Source organism: Micropterus dolomieu, linkage group LG01, assembly GCF_021292245.1.
Source record: "Micropterus dolomieu isolate WLL.071019.BEF.003 ecotype Adirondacks linkage group LG01, ASM2129224v1, whole genome shotgun sequence".
In the NCBI taxonomy this organism is placed as follows: Eukaryota; Metazoa; Chordata; class Actinopteri; order Centrarchiformes; family Centrarchidae; genus Micropterus; species Micropterus dolomieu.
The window spans coordinates 15,673,929-15,689,440 of NC_060150.1; the positions used below are offsets into that span (position 1 = coordinate 15,673,929).

The 15,512-nt window shown below is 41.3% G+C and overlaps 1 protein-coding gene across 1 annotated transcript in view; it reads left to right on the top strand.

Moving 5' to 3' along the window:
- The window catches only part of LOC123977182 (protein unc-80 homolog), a 56,135-nt gene that overhangs the window by 16,417 nt on the left and 24,206 nt on the right, over nt 1-15,512 (top strand). Inside the window, exons 15-31 of the mRNA XM_046059737.1 lie at nt 383-530; nt 2,484-2,632; nt 5,795-5,958; nt 6,626-6,724; nt 6,977-7,185; nt 9,391-9,497; nt 9,820-9,913; nt 11,137-11,309; nt 11,406-11,618; nt 11,732-11,867; nt 12,947-13,080; nt 13,300-13,477; nt 13,586-13,795; nt 14,018-14,115; nt 14,219-14,422; nt 14,489-14,596; nt 15,044-15,182. Of these exons, the coding sequence (XP_045915693.1) occupies nt 383-530; nt 2,484-2,632; nt 5,795-5,958; nt 6,626-6,724; nt 6,977-7,185; nt 9,391-9,497; nt 9,820-9,913; nt 11,137-11,309; nt 11,406-11,618; nt 11,732-11,867; nt 12,947-13,080; nt 13,300-13,477; nt 13,586-13,795; nt 14,018-14,115; nt 14,219-14,422; nt 14,489-14,596; nt 15,044-15,182 (2,563 nt within the window). The remainder of the gene's footprint in view (nt 1-382; nt 531-2,483; nt 2,633-5,794; nt 5,959-6,625; nt 6,725-6,976; nt 7,186-9,390; nt 9,498-9,819; nt 9,914-11,136; nt 11,310-11,405; nt 11,619-11,731; nt 11,868-12,946; nt 13,081-13,299; nt 13,478-13,585; nt 13,796-14,017; nt 14,116-14,218; nt 14,423-14,488; nt 14,597-15,043; nt 15,183-15,512) is intronic.

A 15,512-nucleotide genomic window follows, 5' to 3' on the forward strand; every position in this document is an offset into this window, starting at 1 on the left:
ACTGAGCTCTCAATTGCTCTTCCTGAAGGACCTCGAACTGTCTATGACCTTGAATCTGAATCTTGTGGAAAGTACATAAAGAGTTGACTTTTTAGTGAGGCTTAAATACAGTTTCAGTTGCAACTGAATTCAGTTTCATAATAATGCATTCAGTTTATTGGAATTTAGTTTCAAACTAATAAATTCAATTTCAAATTATTCTATTCAGTTTTTCAAAGCAATTATTTAAGTTAAACAATACATATACAAACTATTATATTCAAATTCAGATTTAAATCATTCAGATTCTACCGACACAAATATCAGCCCATACATTGCTTCATGTAAATCCTTCATAATGACTTTTATTCTAATATGTTCTGTTCCATTTCTTTCCTCTCAGGCTCAGAACTGCCTCACCAGCCTTTACAAGCTGGACAAGCTGCAGTTTCGACAGACAATGCGCGAGTACGTCAACAAGGACTCTCTCAATAACATCGTGGACTTCCTGCATGCGCTGCTGGGCTTCTGCATGGAGCCCATTACTGACAGTAAGTGTGTGAAGTGTGTGCGAGTGGGACCAGATGCAGATCGTGACACACAAAAAATTTGCATATGCGCAAATAACAAATTCACAGATAGCATGCACCAGGGTTTGACCAATATTGATTTTGAATGCTCATATGATTCAAAGTAGGTGTGATGCTACAAAAAGTCAATAATCTGTGCATTAGGGCTGCTAATCCTACGATTATTTGTTATATCCATTAATCTGCCTATTTTATTTTTCCATTAAGCAATTGTTTGGTTAGAAAAAAGTGTAGTAGTTTACAGCTATGCCACCAGCTGTGTGAGGCTGAACTTAGGCATAGCAGTGACGTCCACGCAAAAGTCAGCATAATAACATGCTCACTCTGACAGTGCCTACGTGCTCATCATCTTGTAGTGTTTTAGCATGCTAACATTTACTAGTTACTTTTGCATTGCTTTGGTCATAAACTATCAACATACCCGTCACCTTCAGCTGTACTTTGTGTTTATTGCTAATTAGCAAATGTTAGCTTCCTAACAGGCTAAACACTAATAGTGAAAATGCTAATATCATATCTACATAATATCAGCATGTTAACATTGTGAACTTGTGAGCATGCTGACAGCAAATTTTCCCATCTGAGAAGAATGTTTGGCATTTTTTTTCTTGAGGGAAAAACTATCCATTTTCAAAATATTGTTTCAGCGCTACTGTGCAGATGTTGACACTCAAACAGACGTTCATCATTAAACAATCATAAGCATTTAAATCTATATCACACTCAAAGGTCTAATGACGGTGCTACATTACAAAGCAGTAGAACATTTTGGAATTTTTTAGCAATTAATCACAAAGCTGAATTGCACTACCGCTGTCTCACCCCGTACTCACATTCCAGCGCTATCTCTGTTTTTATATATGTTATTTCCCTCCCTCCTTCCACTTGTCTCTGCTTGTCTGTGTCCCTTTTTGTATCATCCTCCTGCTTCCATCTGCCCTCTTTTTCTTCATCCACTTAAGTGAGCTGAATCCTACCTTCCTTACTCACTCGTCCATTCTGTACACTTGCCAATCCAAAGCTTTGCTCATTACATTTCTGCTCAATCGGTGGCTTTATTGCTGAGCATTGAGACCCATTGCACATGCCAATTCAGTTTTGCACTGAAATTTGAAGTATTTTGTATACAGTAAACACACTACTGTGCAAATTGGCAAGTTACTGAACCGATGAGTGTTTTTAAATTCTGAAAGTGAACAGGGCACCTTGTTTATTTTTTGTGTATGTGTGTTATGTTTGCGCGTGGCAATCTGTGTGTGTGCGTCTCAAGTTCGCCTCTTTCCGGAGGTGGGGGTGCCACGTCCTTTCTGACACCGCATACATGTCTGTGCTGGCCTGATGTCAATCAACTTGTGCCCCGCCTCTTTTCTCTTGCAGAGTACGGCAGTGCAGGTGAGAGGTCCAGGAGGGCGAAAAAAAGAAACATCGGTAGATACACATGATCAATAATCAATAACAGTCAATAATATAAGCAATAAGATCAATACACTCACCCGATCAGACCCTTCCCTAGGCACCGCTTCCATTGCTGCACCCTTCACTCTCTCCGAAAGTGACAAAACTCGCCTGCAACTCCAAAATTTAGACTTGTATGATTAAATCTGGTATTCATAGAGCTTTTTTCCCATAATCAATAAGTTTCATCTAACTGGACCAAGAGAATAAGCACCCTAATGTATGTTTTTATAGCAGGCCTTAGTCACTTGCATGTATTCCTTACCCCTTCCAAGAATCCTTTTCAGTTTGCTTCTCCACCATATGCTTTTCTTTTGCCCCACCTCCCCCTTCCCTCCCTGTTTTACGGGCTCAATGTTTTATACTCAAGCTGGTCAGCTGTCAATAATGTTCTCCCCCTGCTGACTAAACCACCCCCTGTGTGATCCGGGGTCTCCCCCGCCTTCCTGTTGCTTCCAGACAAGGCGGGCTTCGGGAACAACTTCACCACAGGGGACAACAAGTCCGTGGCCCAGACTATGGAGGCGGTGGTGGTGGGCTGCATGTTCAAGTCCCTCATCACCCGCTGCGCCTCGACCACGCACGAGCTGCACAGCCCAGAGAACCTGGTGGGTGTGTGTGTGTGTGTGTGAGTGAAATCCTGTGTCCATCTGCCTCTCTCTGTCTGTGTTTATTTTCCTCTCTCTGTCTGTGTTTATTTTCCATTTTTCCTATCAGTCTCTGGGGCTCTCAACTGATATGCGAGTATTTGAAGGACTGAGTCCTTCAAATATTCGCTCTGAGTCCTTCAAATATTCGCATATCAGTTGTACTCCCATTACAGTCATTTCTTGTTGCATGATGTTGTAGCTGAATTATTAATAGCTAATTTTCTACTGAGCCTAAAGAACAATCACTTATGCTGCCTCTGTTAACGCCTTGTCATACATGATTAATTGGACTTGAGGTATACTTAATCTCACTCAGTGAATAAAGACATTAACTTGAGCTATTCTCAGCCTTTGCCTGAACATATATTTGACGTTTTATCTTTTTGGAAATGGCATCCCTATATTAAGGCACCTTTTATATTTGTCATCCAACTGAAACTAGCACTATCTACATGCAGAATCTCAGAGTGCTCAATCATTTGAGTTGTAGTTTCTCTGAAAGACAGACTTGCACAGTAATAATAACTTGCCTTTTGTGTCTCGCATAATGACTGTTGAGTGTCTTAGTGTCTCATCAAAGACCTAAAACTTTAAATTTAAGACCAAGGCAAGCTTATTTTTACAGCCTCATTCAAACACAGAGGCAATTCAAAGAAATGCATTAGAATAGTGTTTTAAGCACAATGTAGAGGAGAATAAACTAAAATAAATACAATAAATAATGTACACTGAAGTTACAACAACGTCCTGTGTCATGGCGAAGAGTTGATCTTTGATGCCACGCCACAGACACGCCCACTGACGAAAACTTACAGATAGCACAACTTTCATTGTCAATGCCTATAGAATGCATGTTAGAAAATTTAAGTCGATCTGATTAATTCCCTAGGAGGAGTTTGTTAAAGTACGGACCTTGTAAAAGGCCATAAATGGGCTGTAATTGCACATTCAAATCAAAAAGGCTTTTTTGTGCGTCTTGGGATGATATGTACCACACAGTAGTTTTGTGCATCTGGGTGATTCAGTGCACAAGGGCTGCATCTTTGAAGGGACACTTCCAGATACCAGCAGGTGGCGCTATGAGGTTGAGTGAATTTTGACCTGTAGATGTGTTCAGGTTGTGACCATTATCAAATGTATGAAATTTGGTAGAGATATGAGCATGTACAGTGAAGTTGCACAACTTCCTGTATCATGGCGAAGCATGGCACTTCACTGCCACGCCACTGCCAAGCCACTGCCAAGGCGTTAACCGAAAATTCACAAGTTTTACAACATGGCCTCATCAATGTGATATGGGTTTCCTGGGACAGTTTTGAAGTTCATATGTCCAACCTGGTGGTAGTAGTACATTACAGCGTAAAACGTGTCATTTCCTGTTGCCAGCAGGTGGTGCTATGACTTTGGGTAAATATTAGCATATAGGCTCAGGGCGGGACTCTTATAGTGTATTCCAAAATTGGTGCAGATGTGAGCATGTAGATTGACGTTTATGGCGAATCATCGATTTTTGGACCCCACGCCACGGGAACGCCGTTCCACAAAAACTCACCGTTCACACAACTTTTAATCGTCCACAGGTTAAGACTGCACAGCACAAATCTGAAGCCGGTCGGACTAAATCCTTAGGAGGAGTTCGTTAAAGTACAAAGTGTGTAAATCGCCAAAAATTACCATTAAATCCAAAATGGAATTATGTGCAAAGTTTGGTGAATTTTCAAGTATGTTTAGGCTCCCAAAATTGGGGAGGAAAAAAAAAAATAGGGATGGTTCGTGCTCGGGCCCTAATAAATGCTCCGTATTTGTATAGCGCCTTTCTAGTCTTTTCGACCACTCAAAGTGCTTTTTACACTACATCTGCATTCACCAGTCAAACACATTCATACACTGAGGCTAAGTGCTCAAACAGAAACTAACATTCACACACTGGAACAGCCGCCAGGGGCAATTTGGGGTTCAGTATCTTGCCCAAGGACACAGCCTGGGGGAGCCGGGGATTGAACCACCGACCTTCCGATTAACTTTAGACAATCTTTCAAACTTATGCTTTTTATATATATATATATACACACACACACACACACACACACACACACACACACACACACACACACACACACACACACACACACACACACACACACACACACACACACACAGAGTATATGTACTTAATATACGAAAGTCTATGGTTATGCTACTGAGCTATCTAAGCTACAAAGCTTATGGCAACACTTCTACAGAAATGTTAGCTAGTAAGCTAACATGTAGGGTAATTTGGATATAATAGCAGATACTTTTCAACACAATTGTAATCAAAGCATTATTGTTATGTAAAACGGCTATAAATTTTAGTGATTTACATTTTTCTGATATAAAAATATGTCTTCCATATATGAAATGAAAAATGATCTTCCTGTGTAAAATAATGTAGCTGAGTGGTGACGCAAATCTCAGTTGAGATGTTGTCCACAGTAAATATTGTATATATCTGACAAAAGTAGGCAATTTCCCTAGGAATTAAGGGGTCATTTTTTTTACTCACTTATGGAAAATTCTTACACTTTGATGCCCTTGAAATCATCATCTACTTAAGCCACAATAAATCAGTGACATTACTCATTAATACATTCAGTATTTCTAATTTAAAAAAGAATCCCTAAATCCAATAAAACGTGATGTTTTGCACAAGACATTTTCTTCAATCGAACAAACAGCACATGCTTTCTTTATAAGTCTATGTGGATCACTCTTGAGGTACCATGACCTCTCTGTGGTGCCTAGAAAGCCTCGTGGCTGGCAGGACTGGTGTGCGTTGGCGGAAGATGACACACTTAAAGGCAGGCTTTATTATGGCACAGAATCAGAGGCCACCCACTCACAAGCTGGAGCTGGTGTCTTGACAAACTCGAGCGTGCTCATATATGCCACCCGTTTCTGCATATGCATGTGCAAACATACATGCTGTTTTATGCTAACAGCATAGTGATGTCAGCCTGATTCTAGGCCCTAGCAGTCAATTTTCTTTGTCTTTTTCTACCTCTGACGCACTGTCGTTCACACACCCCTCGACTCACACGTCCCTCACTCTCACTTATTTGCCACCCTCTTCCTTCCCAGGGTCTGTACTGTGACATCCGGCAGCTGGTGCAGTTCATTAAGGAGGCCCACGGAAATGTGTTCCGCAGGGTGGCACTGAGCGCGCTCCTGGACAGCGCAGAGAAGGTCACCACCACCAAGAAACCTGAAGAGAAGGAAGAGGCCAAACTGCCCGGACCAAGGAGGTACTGGCCCATCAGTGGGCAGAAATGGTCTCACTGACATCACGTCCAATCATAAGCTAGTAAAAGTGAAATCTCCTAAAAATATCTTGCAATGCTCCTTTGTCCATTGCTGCTGACGTACCCTTGAGCATAAAAACCCCCAACTCCCCCTCTTAGGTGTTAACAAAAGATTTCTCATCCAATCACAGTGATTGGTTGCAATAGATTTTACTTTCTCCTTTTCTGACAAATCAGAGCAACGCTTCTCATCACAGCTGGCTGTTTTTGATTTCTTTTATGTTTTTTTCCCCCCCGTCCTGTTCGCATCTGTTTTTCTTGCTTGAGCAACTGATTTGATGTGGCTGTAGCACACAGGTCCGCAGCCCTGCGGGCACCTCCACAATTCTTGCCTCATCATGTGACCAAACTTGAAATTAAAGTCACATGACAGCGTTAAAACGACTCAGATTCAGATATACACAGTATTAAGTAATATAATAATGTTATAAATTGGGAATTTTTGACTTCATAGGTTGATATGGAAGAGGAAATTAGTTACTATTAACAATAATACTATTAATAATTAAATAACTATATAATAACTCATGGGATAGCGTCAGGAGAGTTCAGTTGGTGTCTGAAACAGGTGGCCTGAGCGCTGTGTCTGTGTGTTGGGGTGTGTGCGCAGGTCAGAGGCAGGTGTGTCCGGGGAGAAGGGTCAGGTGTCCAGTGCTGCAGATGAGTGTCGCAGCTACATCTCCAGTAGACCCCCCCAGACACCCGAACAGTGAGTGTCCACCTCACAGCATGTCCATATAGCACCATCTATGTGGAGCTGCCATTTCTCTGCTCAAAATAGGAAAAACTTTTATAAACTCGTCCTGTTGCTCCCTCTGCCCCTCCAATAAAGAGCCGATCACAGTGCTAAACATGACATTAACACTAAAAGATGTACAATTATGTAAAAGCTGAAGTTAATTTTTTTTAATCCATGTGTAAACATCCAAATCCGACCTTCACTCCGTCTCTGTACCTTCAGTGATGAACACATCCCGGGTGCTCTGCTTGGCAGGAAGGACTTTTGGAGGAAGATGTTCAAGTCGCAGAGTGCCGCCAGTGATACCAGCAGCCAATCAGAACAGGACACCTCAGAATGCACCACTGCCCACTCTGGCACCACCACCGACCGGCGCTCCCGTTCCAGATCCCGTCGCATTTCACTTCGGAAGAAACTGAAGCTACCAATAGGTGAGAGCAGAAATTTGCAACAAATCTATGTCTAATTAGACAGATATCTGAATCCTCACTCAACCATGACAATTTAGGGGGTTTTTTTGAGAGCACAAAACCTATCAATTCTTTCTGTGTAAATCATTTTAAGATCCCAATATAAATGCGACAACAGAGAGTGCATATAACAGTTAAAAGAAAAAAGAAAAGGAAAATAATTACATTCTTAACATGATTGTGCTTATAGTGTATGTATAGTACAGATTAGTGTGTGTATATATATTTACATTTTGATAGTAAACTTTGAGGAATTGCCTTTCAGGAGAAACTGCAGGAGCATCACATTTTCAAAAGTTTTTCAATAACAGTTACTATTTTATTTTGGGCAGGTCTGGCTTAGACACTAAAATCATCAAATTTAACAAAATGTCAATTTGACCAAACATCACAGTGAAAAATTAAAATACATTGTTTTAGAACTATATGTGTCCATTTTCCTTTTAATTTAACATACATTCTAACTACAGCTTATTTTTAACTACAGCAGTGAACTCTCTTAAAAAGTTAACTATAAAACTTATAGTGTGTCTAGTTTGGGTCAAAGATATAGGAATTGTTTTACTTGTACATGCTAACAGGGCAGAACCATATTGACTGATTTCAGTGCCTAACAAAGCTACCAAATAATTTTTTTTACAGTGTATTACCATGACCATACCTCATTGCATTTTCTTTCCCACTGTCACCTTGAAATTCACTCTTAACATTATGTATTTTGTATGTCTGACATTGGAACATGCCTGCCACGAGGCCAAGTCACTTCATCTCTTTGGTCTGTTTTGTGTTCCTTTTTGTACCTTAGCATGCCGTGGGACTGTTCGCCTACCACTCACTCTCTCTGTCTTACGTATGTGGATGTGGAACCATCTTCATACAGTATATGTTTCATGTCTGTTGGTGGTGTTCATCGCTCCCAATGTGCAAGGGGTTCCAGACCTGGGTCAAATTGTTTTTGCAAATTGTATCAGATGGATGGCGGCTTTTTTTTCTACAAAGGCAAAGGCACTAGACAGCTAAGCTTAAGCAAGAAAACCGGCATTATAGCAAGTGAAAACTAGCTGGTGAGATAGCCATGGCTAGACTTAGCTAAAGCTAAAAATGGACTTACTGATTTTTCTCTAGCTATTATCAATAATTGAGACATTCTGATATGTTAATAAACCAGTCTTTTAGTTATTCAGTATTCTTTTTTGGAACATTTATTCCAAAATGGCAAGCTAATCTCCAGCTAAAGCTAAATTTATGTTAGCTCAGCAGAGTTCCAGTAACAGCCGTCTCAGCTTTTGCCCCTGATGAAATTCATGCAATGTGTAGTTCGTTACCTACTTTTATTCACATAATTAAACATGATAAAGTGTAGATTAATTTAACACACTGGTTTTCATTTAAATATTGACATTAGACAGGCAGACTGACACATAACAAACAAGACACATTTAAGCTTTATGAACTGTATGTAATGAAGTTAAAGTTTATTTTCTAAAATGCTTGTTTTTGCTTTTATTTTTTATATAATTTTTGTCTGTGTACTCTGTAAAGCACTTTGGGTTGCCTTTGGATATGAAACATGCTATTTAAATACATTTGCCTTGTCTAAAACAGACAAAATCAGAAGGATAGGTTAGCTTACTGTATTTTCATCTTGCATTCCATGAAGATTATCCAAACACAGTGTCTGCATTTTATAGGTATTAGTGTTGTGGCAGTAATGTTTTTTGGGTAAAATAATCAGCCTTAAAAGGCATAAAATTAAGGCATTACAACCTTTTTATCTGATACAGTCTGCCAGCCAGTCTGAAAAAGTCTCTTGTTACTGCTCTCTGCCTTTGTTACGCACTACTCCATCCATCTGCCATCTACGTCTGTTACAAGTGTATTAGCAAAATCCCCTCAACTTGTGTTTTTTTAAAATTCGCCTGAGAAAAAGCAACGTTTTTAAATGAACCTCGGTCTGTGAATCTTTGAGTTTAAATACCCTGAATGTATGTGACCACATTAAATGATAAGGGAATGATCTGCCTGCTCGTTTTCCTTCCTCTGCCCAACCCTTGTGTTTGTGCACGTGTACTTGCCTTCATAACCCAGTGTGTACAGTACATGTGTGTGTGCTTTATACCTCCTTTTGTTCTGTAGTGTAAATTTATTTTATTCTTGTGTCTCCAGGCAACTGGCTCAAGCGTTCCTCCCTTTCTGGGCTGACTGACGGTGTTGAGGACCTGCTGGATATCAGCTCAGTGGACCGACTCTCCTTCATACGTCAGAGTTCAAAGGTCAGGGGCTCACTGCCACTATACAACACTGGGTGGTATCATAGCTTGTTCACAGCTATAGCTTACATTAATATAATAATAAAAACAAAATATTATTAGATGAATATTTCACATTTGTCTTTAATTGTGTATAATGCTGCCATAGCGAGAGAGTCAATAAGCATTCATAGCCAGGGCTGATTCCAGCATTATTTAGACCTGGTATATTTAAATTTGACTACTTTTGAGCCAATATATAAAAAAAAATATTATAGTGTTTGGTAATTTATTTAGATTTTGTTTGTTATATGTATAACACTATATTTTGTGTGTGTGTGTTTAGGTGAAGTTCACCAGTGCGGTAAAGCTGTCAGAAGGGGGTGCGGGGGGGCCAGAGTTCGCCAGGGACGAGGAGGAGAATTTCTTCAAGCGGCTTGGTAAATGGAGGTCTGGCAGGAGGAATCCATCCAAGCTTCACCACACAGAAGAGAAAGATGGTAGACCTCCCCCACCCCGGGGTGCCCCTATGCCCACCCACGCTCCATCGACCTTTGTCTATTTCTCTCTCTCTTCCTGTCCCCGCCTCTGTTTGTCGGTGTGGTGTTGTGTTGTGTCTTGCCTCGCAACTCGTGGTCTGTTCTCTTTCGCCATTCTCCATGTCAGCTCTGCCGGATAGCTGCCTGCTACACTCTGTTAGCCTGAATGTTTTCGACCCATCAGTGTCTCTCGTTTGTTAAAAAAAAAAAAAAATTACACTTTGAATTTCAAAATATCTGGAATTATCTTTTTGCTGAATGGTCTGCCACAAGTTAACTTCCAAAAAGTTCGTGTAAAACAATACAGTTGTAAATAGGCTGCACTTATACAGCGCCTTTCTAGTCTTGCGAACACTCAAATCGCTTTACACAAGTGGCTCTTCTTCTACTGCAACTTTGTGTTGCATTACCAACTCTACATTCCCTTCTTTCCAACTATGCACGTCTTATTCTCTGTAACAAGGAACCCCTTCCTCTGTCTTTCACTTAACGGTGGAAAGAAAGGAAAGGAGGTGTGTGGGAATAACTCATCTACGAAACCATCTTTCTACTGTAGAGCGTATTTCTGTGCTATGTCAAGCATGACGCTGTCAGTGCTCTCTCTGTCTCTTCTGTGGTGATGTCTGGTGGTATTTTTCAATGCCTGAGTTTCAAGTGATAAAACAGAATATTAAACATACAGCGCTCTTCTCTACGGCTACGGTTACACTTGTCATTTCAATGTGATTTATTAGATCCCATTATAAAAAATATATTGCGTAAGATGGCTGTAAATGGCCTTTGCCGTCAAATCTGCATAATATTTCTTCACTACTTTCCATGTGATCGTTTTTTTTTGTGAGATTACATAGTAAATTGAAAATTCAAGTGTAACCACTGCCGATGGCTGTGTGTCCATCTTTCACTCAGCTTCATTTGTTGGTGGCTTTCCGGTGCTTTTTGTTAAATGTCCTGGATGGTGATGTTGCTTCATGCAATGTCTGACTATATGTAATCTTCAGTGCTGTCTTTACTTTGCAAACGATTACGTATCCCAATTTGCTTGTTTTTAACAAAGGCTCCTTCACTTGTTCTGCTATACTCTTCTCTTCTCCGCTTTTGCTCTTTGTTCATCCTTCTGTCAGGACCCCACGGTTTCCAAGAGCGTCTAGCAGCCAGTCAGGAGGCCATGAAGAACAAGAATGTAGTGAATTTGGGCGCCATTCGTCAGGGCATGAAACGCTTCCAGTTCCTCCTGAACTGCTGCGAGCCGGGAACCATACCTGACGCCTCCATCCTCGCTGCTGCTCTGGACCTGGTATGTTTTAGAGTCCACTTCTTGTATTATGCAAATGATGCTTCAGTTTTATGTCTTCAAAGTTATGTAAACGCTGACGTTAAAATCTACTTCCAGGAAGCTCCAGTTGTGGCCCGGGCCTCCCTCTTCCTCGAATGCGCCCGATTTGTCCATCGCTGCAACCGTGGCAACTGGCCAGAGTGGATGAAGGGCCACCATGTAAATATCACCAAGAGAGGCCTGTCCAGGGGCCGATCACCTATCGTGGGTAACAAAAGAAACCAGAAACTCCAGTGGAACGCAGCCAAACATTTCTGCCAGTGGGGAGACGTGAGTTTAAGATTTCTCAAAAGCATCTCTATTTGCTATTATCTAGTGTGAAAATTTATAATATGGCTTCAATGAGTGTAAGAATCTGTTCATTATGTGTTTTATCCACTCAGGCCATCGGCACAAGGCTCAGTGAACTCTGTCACTGTGACAGCGAGAGCCCTGCGAACATCCTGGGTTACATTTTTGATGAAGAGACCAAACGGAGAATGAGAAAAGAAGACGAGGAAGAGGACTATTTAGATGACAGTGAGTCCGAATAGTGTTTAATGCCTTTAACATGTCTGTGGTGGATATGGTTTTATAAAATTTTCCCTTTTTACAGAAGAATCTACATTCAGTTAAATCTTTTTTTATAATTCTTCCTAAACTAATTTAAACACGTTTTAAACATTAGATTTAAAAGGTGTCATCTTAATCTAAGTGCAATAATATGTAAACTGTACATTTTCAATTTACAAGATTGACGACGAAAGAAATCTTAAAGGGTCAGTGTGTAAGTTTTAGTGGCATCTGGTGGTAAAGTTTGCGAATAACAACCAACAACTTACAGAACGTTCACCCTTCCGTTTGTAAGCACATAGGAGAAGCTACGGTGGCCGAACGCTCTGTCAGCTCTTGTGCTAAATAATGTGTGGTCCTCCATTTGTCCAAATTTCACTTTTCTTCTTATTTGTAACAAACCAGATGACATCTATTACTACCACTACTACGTCTTCTTCTTCTTCTTCCTCTTCTTCTTTCTTCACTGTATGTATTCAACATAGTGACGAAACACGCTCTGGAGAGCCATTTGTCTATTTGGGCTACCATGTGAGAGGACCCGCGGTGTATGTAGATAGAAATGGCTCATTCTGAGGTAATAAAAACATAATGGGTTCATTATGTAAGCTCTTTATATGCCACTGAAAACATAGTTATGGATATTGCATTTCTGTCAGTAGATCCTCCTAAATATTACACACTGAACCTTTAACTCAAGATTCCCTTACCAGCTTTTTCTGGTGTTTTAACCATATCTCATGGCCGCCTCAGCAGATTGTGTTAGCTCAGTTGTCATTATGTGAAGTTTGGGACTTTGAAAAGCCACTGAGCATCCCTCTGTTGAGGGCAACCACAAGATATAGTTGAAAGCTGCAGAAAAATCTAGCCAGTGGATGTAGAGTCAAGTTTTTTTTTTTTACGGTTCCCAAGTCAAGAATTAACTTTAAAAATGTTTTACTTATGCATCTCTGTATGTAGTGAAGCAACATAAAGTTGTTTTTGTTTTATCCATCTTTTACAACATGTGTTCTAACCCTATTGTTTCATCAATCCCGACCCCGAAGACACAGTGAATCCTACGAAATGTGGCTGCCCCTTTGCTCTAAAGATGGCTGCCTGCCAGCTGTTATTGGAAATCACCACTTTCTTGCGAGAGACCTTTCCCTGCCTACCCCGCCCCCGCACTGAACCACTTGTGGTCAGTCAAATCTTCTGTGCAAAAAATATCTGCATTATCTGGACTTACACTTCATATCTGCAAAATTTAATGTATCAATATTCTGTGTTCCTTGTATCAGTGGATACTGATAGCAATGAGAAATGAAAATAGAATATGAACAGAAAAATGTGTTTGAAACAAAAATATGTAATATTACATTTACTGGAAACATAAAATACCTTCTCCCGTGGGCTGTAGGATCTGGACAGCTGCCGCATGCGTCTGGACCCGGAGCTCGGCCGCCATCGCTATGAGAGGAAGATCAGCTTTGCGGGCATCCTTGATGATGAGGACGGACACGATTCGCTCAACAGCAGCAGCCATACGCTGAAGTCAGACACCACCTGCGATGACAAGAAGACCCAGGAAGCTCAAGGTGAGATCTAGTGTCATACAGTCCTAGGCCATTTGGTTTATTACTGTCATGTCTGCTTATTATCATTTAATCATTTAGACGATCTCTTCCCACTTCCCTCTTCTCCAGCGCCAATCCGTAAGATTCGTATCGGAGGCTCCCGGCTGCTTCAGATCAAAGGGGCTCGCAGTTTCCGGGTAAAGAAGGGTGGCTCCTTGTCCTCCATACGCCGGGCCGGGAGCCTCAAGAGCACCAAGCTGTCCCGGCAGGACTCTGAGTCAGAGAACGACGAAGGGCTGCTATCACAAACACAAAGCAGGGACACTGTTACTGACATAGGTATGACATGGACACAACAATAACCTGGATGACCATATTCTTTAACTCCATGAGGCATTGCACTCTGTAATTTCCCATGAATGTTTTCTGAGTAAGTGTTATAGTTAATTCAGTAATGTTTGCGACATGCACCATTTAGAAGTGCAAATCCTCTTTGATTTAACATCTGAACATTTCAGCTATAAGAGTTAAAATGTCATACTTTATTGTTTCCTCTTGCAGGCAGTCCCTTTAGCACCAGTGAACCCAGCATAGAACCAGAGGGCCAGGGCTCAGGAGGAGCAGAGGACAACTACCACCGCAACATGTCCTGGCTCCATGTATGTCCTGATATGTGTGGAAATGTATGTGTACATACGGTGTCTGTGCCATCCCTTTCCTACACACTGATTCCTCCTGCCCTTCTCTTCTCTTTCTGCACAGATTATGATCCTACTGTGCAACCAGCAGAGTTTCATCTGCACCCATATAGACTTCTGCCACCCACGCTGCTACCAGCACCACAGCCGCTCCTGTGCCCGTCTGGTACGCGCTATCAAGCTTGTGTATGGTGAGACGGTGGACAGCCTGAGAGAGGACAGCGCCTCCTCTGGTTACACTGGGGCACGTGCCAAGAAGAGTAAAGAGGTGGGTGTCACTAACTATCTATGAGGTCGTTTCTGTGTTGGTTCCTAAAAGTCTCTTTGCCTCCAGTGTTCAGACAAGTCTTGCCTGAGGACCCCGTCTATGAAGAGAAGACCCAATGACTCCACCACAGAAGGGAAGAAGGATACTGGCATGCTCAAGTACATCCGAAACCAGGTGAAGTAGCTTTAAGGGTGAATTTTTCAGATTAAGTCTTCATCAAAAAATCTATCCATTCCACCTTCTGTCAGGTCTCATACACTAATTTATCAATCACTCTTTAAACAGGATTTTATTGTCCCATTATAGAAAAATAAAAATACTGGATATACAAGCTTGTTCAATATGAAGATTTGTGTTTATCCCAGCCTTTCCTTGGATATGTGATTTGTTGTCAGTTATGAGTGTCTGTAGGTGTGGTGACATTGCATTTTACCTTGTCTGCAGTTTAGTTTCCTTTAAAGCACAGACTACAAATATATTCATTCACATTCTACCATAAGAAGCAATTACAGAGCATTTCTAACTTCTAACCTTATTTTCCTTAATGTCCTTTGTCAAGGACCTAAAAAAATACTGGTACTCCCGAACTGCTGTTCACCAGATTGTCTTCATTCCTCTCAGGTGATGAGCTTGTCGCCAGCTCCTCTTTCGCTGCTGATCAAGGCAGCTCCCATCTTGACTGACGACATGTATGGAGACGTCCAGCCTGCAGCCTGGGAGCTCTTGCTCAGTGTGGACGAACATATGGCCGCTGCTGCGGGTGAGTCAGCCATCAGGCTGTGCATCACTGATCTGTGGCTCTCCTCTGGAGGTGCCCTTCAGAGTTTATAAACGTCCCTGATTATTAGTATGTAAAACATTTTGTCCTAGATATATGTCCTAGATATTCCTATTTTTTGCCCTCTCTCATTATATACCTCTCTTCATCCCCTTTCCACTCTTTTGCCTTTTTTTGACATCCCTCTTTTGGCTTCAACCACTTTTTAACCTTCCTCTTTCCTGCCCTTTCCATCTTTGCTTCTCTTGCCCTCTTTACCCCCATTTTTTTATTTCCTTCTCTCCTCATTCCTCCCCCCTCCTGCCCTCTCTG